Here is a 3,362-nt window from a genome sequence, read left to right as displayed (position 1 = left end):
CAGGTCAAGGCCCGATGTATGGATTTATTTTGGACGCAGCTGGGCCCGGGTACTATGTATGGATTTTGGGTCCGGGTCCGGGTCCGGGTCCATGGGGAACTGGACGACAGCAGACGCATTTCTACCCCTATCCCCAACTTAAAACCCTAATTCCTAACCTTTCTAACCCTAGAAAGCTCACTCCAACATGGGTGGTCACTAAACGCCAAAAGGCACACATCATCGGTTGTCAGAAAAGCAGAAAAAGATAAAAAATGCTAGTCAGAGGCGAGAAACATCTCTCAAATTTTCTCTTGTTTGCTTCGCACGCTACAACGAAAGAAGCCAGGCGCATGCGGAATGGTGAGCAAGAGAGATGCAATGAAAGTGGACACCCCACCCCACCGAATGCTAAATAATTCAGACTTTGCCTCTGTCAGTTTCTGTTGGGAAATAATGTGCAGCTTGGCCGGCATGAATTGCGTTTCACCCCTTCTCTTTCTCCCAAGCCATTGAAACCAGGAAGTAATTACAAATTTGCAATGAAAAATATAGTTCATATATTACAGAATAATTCTCATAAGAAACAGACGCAACCCAAAGGAAGGAATTATCACTGAAAAAAAATCCAAAAAAAAAAGGAAAACAAGTTACAGATCCATCATCCATGGGTACAAAAGAGTTTCAGACAATCAGCCCTGCAACATAGCCCAAAAGAAGAAGAAGAAAGCAGCCCAAATTAACAAATCATCAGTCGAACAAAACCAACAAAACAGAAAATTAAAAATCACTGATTTAACAAGAAAGAAAAGGGAAAAGCCCAAAAAGTTAGAGTAGGTTCTTCATCTGAGATCCGGCATCCTCCAGCAATTTACAGATCGACTTGGGAGGAGCATTCGATTGGTTGTTCCGATTCGTGCTGGGATTCATCTTCTCAAAATAGCGAATAGAGAGAAGAGACAGAGAGAGCTGGACCTCATCTTTTCCCCAATGGGTCGGTGGCGTTGCCTGTATAAGAGAAGGCGGCAAAGGAGAGAGAGAAGAAGATGCGGAGGAAGAAGAGAGAGGTTTGAGGAGTGGCAATAAACAGAGAGAGTGGAGGCGGCGGAATCCACCGAGAGCGAGAACAACCGAGCGAAGCTGCTGATTACCGCAGCCGATGTTGGTCCAGTGCCGGGTGCAGACAATCTCCCAGAGGCGCTCGTCCTGGGCAGCCCTGTGCCACTGGTGGCTCACGCAGGATGCGGTGGCTAAAGACCTTGCGTCAACGTGCTTCAGCACCTCGAATAGCAGGTCATCGTCGAGCCTGAACCCACCATTCGATCTTCCCTCTCCACCTTCTCCTCCTCCTTCCTGGAAAAATCTCCCCTTTTGCTCTCCTTCTTCTTCCTCACCTGATGAAATTCTTTGCTTCTTCACCGTGGAAATGGAGTCCGTTTCTTCAATTGATGGCCTCTTCATGGCGATCAGACCGGAAGGGGAAAGAGACAGAGGGGAATTAGAAGAAGAGGGGGAGTGGCCTTTCTTCTCTCTTGTTTCTCCCACTCTCTCTCTCAACCCAATTGGCGAAACTTTCTCTCTCTAACAGTGGTGGTCATAAATTATAACACGCTTTACACTCTCCCCGCGCCCTCCCAACCTTCATCCGACCCTACCAGAACACATTGATTAAAGCGCGAAAGAAAGAATCGGCATTTTTAACAAATGACTAACCTACCCCCGTCCACTTATCTCCATTGCACGTTGTGCTATAAATATTTGTAAAAATTACAAAAAGTCCCTTGATTAGGGGTAGGTTCAAACGGACGAGGTTGGATATCCACATTGAAGATATGGCTTTTTAATATAGCACAATGAATAATCAAGATTTATATAGTTGGTACCAAATAAAATGACGATAATGATGATAAAAAACTTAACTTTCTTTATAACTTCTTCTAGCTATTTTTTTTTTTGAGAGTTTTACGTCAAAACTAAGTTTTATAGCAAATATCCCTGAACTCAAAAAGTTAGAGTTCTTTGAATCAAAACCCCTCTCCTTGGTTGTTGAATGCCATCGGCCCGACACTCGTAAATGCAGCCTGGCAGATTGTTGATGCGGTTTGATAGTTACGATGCCTCGGCCCGACATTTGTAAATGCGGTCTGACAGATTGTTGATGTGGTTTGGCAATTTTGTCGATCCGGCACTATGATGCCTCGGTCCAGTATAAGTTGCATGAGGTCCAACATATTGTTGATGCGGTCTGACAATTAATGAGGCATGTGTTCTGGCATGACAATAATATGTGCGGGGCTGTCTTTGGTGATTGAGCATCTATGGGAATGTGGGGCCTTCACATGTGGTTAAGGCTATATTGGTCTAAAGAAGTATGATTTTTTTACTTTGGGAGTATTTTTCATAAAAGTTAGTTTTGAAATAAAAATTGTGATAAAAAATTGATTAGGGAAGGTTCTAAAGAAAGTTGAGTCAATGGATGTTTTTGTAATTTTTCCTTAACATTTTCCTCGAGTGTTATGGTAAATGAGTCATTAGTGAAATGATTCATTAGTCAAAGAGTACTAAAAGGACGTGAGTATTGAAATATTCATTTCATAAAACGGTTGTTTCATAGTATAATGCAACCATACTTCTAAAAAATCAAGTTTGTGGTATATGTATACTCTAAAATTTTGCACACACACTCTTCATCTGAATAATCAATCTCAAAAAAAAAAAAATTTCAATTTGAACCCTAGATATGGTCAAATGAGCCACCTCTAACAACGAATCTAGACCATTCATTTGGTGAATTTCAAGATCTTAGCCTTTACAAATTCAAAATCATTTTTTTCCTTTTTAACATTGTTTATCTAACGATAATAAAGCCATTTAAAAAAACTGGAAAAGAAAAAATCCTTCTAAAGTCTAGATCTAAGCTTCTCACCAAAATGGATGGCCTATGTTAAAATACTTTCTAAGTTACATTTTCAAAATTTTCTTTTTATATGATTGTTCATTAGAATGAAAATAGTATATAGTTCAAAATTTGGATCAAACGAATAGCCTTAACATGATTTTTAAAGGTTGTTGCATCGTACTATAAAACAACCGTTGCATGAAATCACTGACCCAACATAATTATGAGTGGGATTTTACAATAGGTCGCAGTTTGTATAGAGCCAAGGCTCCAAACAATCAAAGTAAAGTGCAATTTCAAATAGTGTCGAGAAATGTGATTTCAATACTGGAAATCTTTGTAATAGCTTTAAAATATATTTTCATCTTTAATTATAAAATTTAAAGCTTCAAAAATAATGTAGATCAAATTGATCTATGAAAACTTAAAATCTTGAAAATTCGTTACAAGATATACTATTTTCAAAACTTGAAATTCATTTTTT

The 3,362-nt window shown here is 39.4% G+C and overlaps 1 protein-coding gene across 1 annotated transcript; it reads right to left on the bottom strand.

The window, feature by feature from the left end:
• Positions 1-515: 515 nt before the first annotated feature.
• On the bottom strand, positions 516-1,599 carry LOC18439073 (F-box protein GID2). Its single transcript, XM_006849252.4, has one exon. It carries the CDS (start codon positions 1,438-1,440, stop codon positions 808-810), a length of 633 nt encoding a protein of 210 aa, XP_006849315.1. The 5' UTR covers positions 1,441-1,599; the 3' UTR covers positions 516-807.
• Between the last annotated feature and the right edge of the window lie 1,763 nt (positions 1,600-3,362).

The sequence above is a fragment of the Amborella trichopoda genome, chromosome 12, assembly GCF_054954075.1.
Source record: "Amborella trichopoda isolate Santa Cruz 75 chromosome 12, AtrichopodaSantaCruz75HAP2 v2.0, whole genome shotgun sequence".
Lineage (NCBI taxonomy): Eukaryota > Viridiplantae > Streptophyta > Magnoliopsida > Amborellales > Amborellaceae > Amborella > Amborella trichopoda.
Note: the sequence above shows the minus strand (reverse complement) of the source record. Positions and strands in the feature narration are given on the sequence as shown.

Excerpts from the sequence above, each read along its gene's own strand:
- LOC18439073 (XM_006849252.4), bottom strand. The coding sequence starts at position 1,440 with ATGAAGAGGCCATCAATTGAAGAAACGGACTCCATTTCCACGGTGAAG.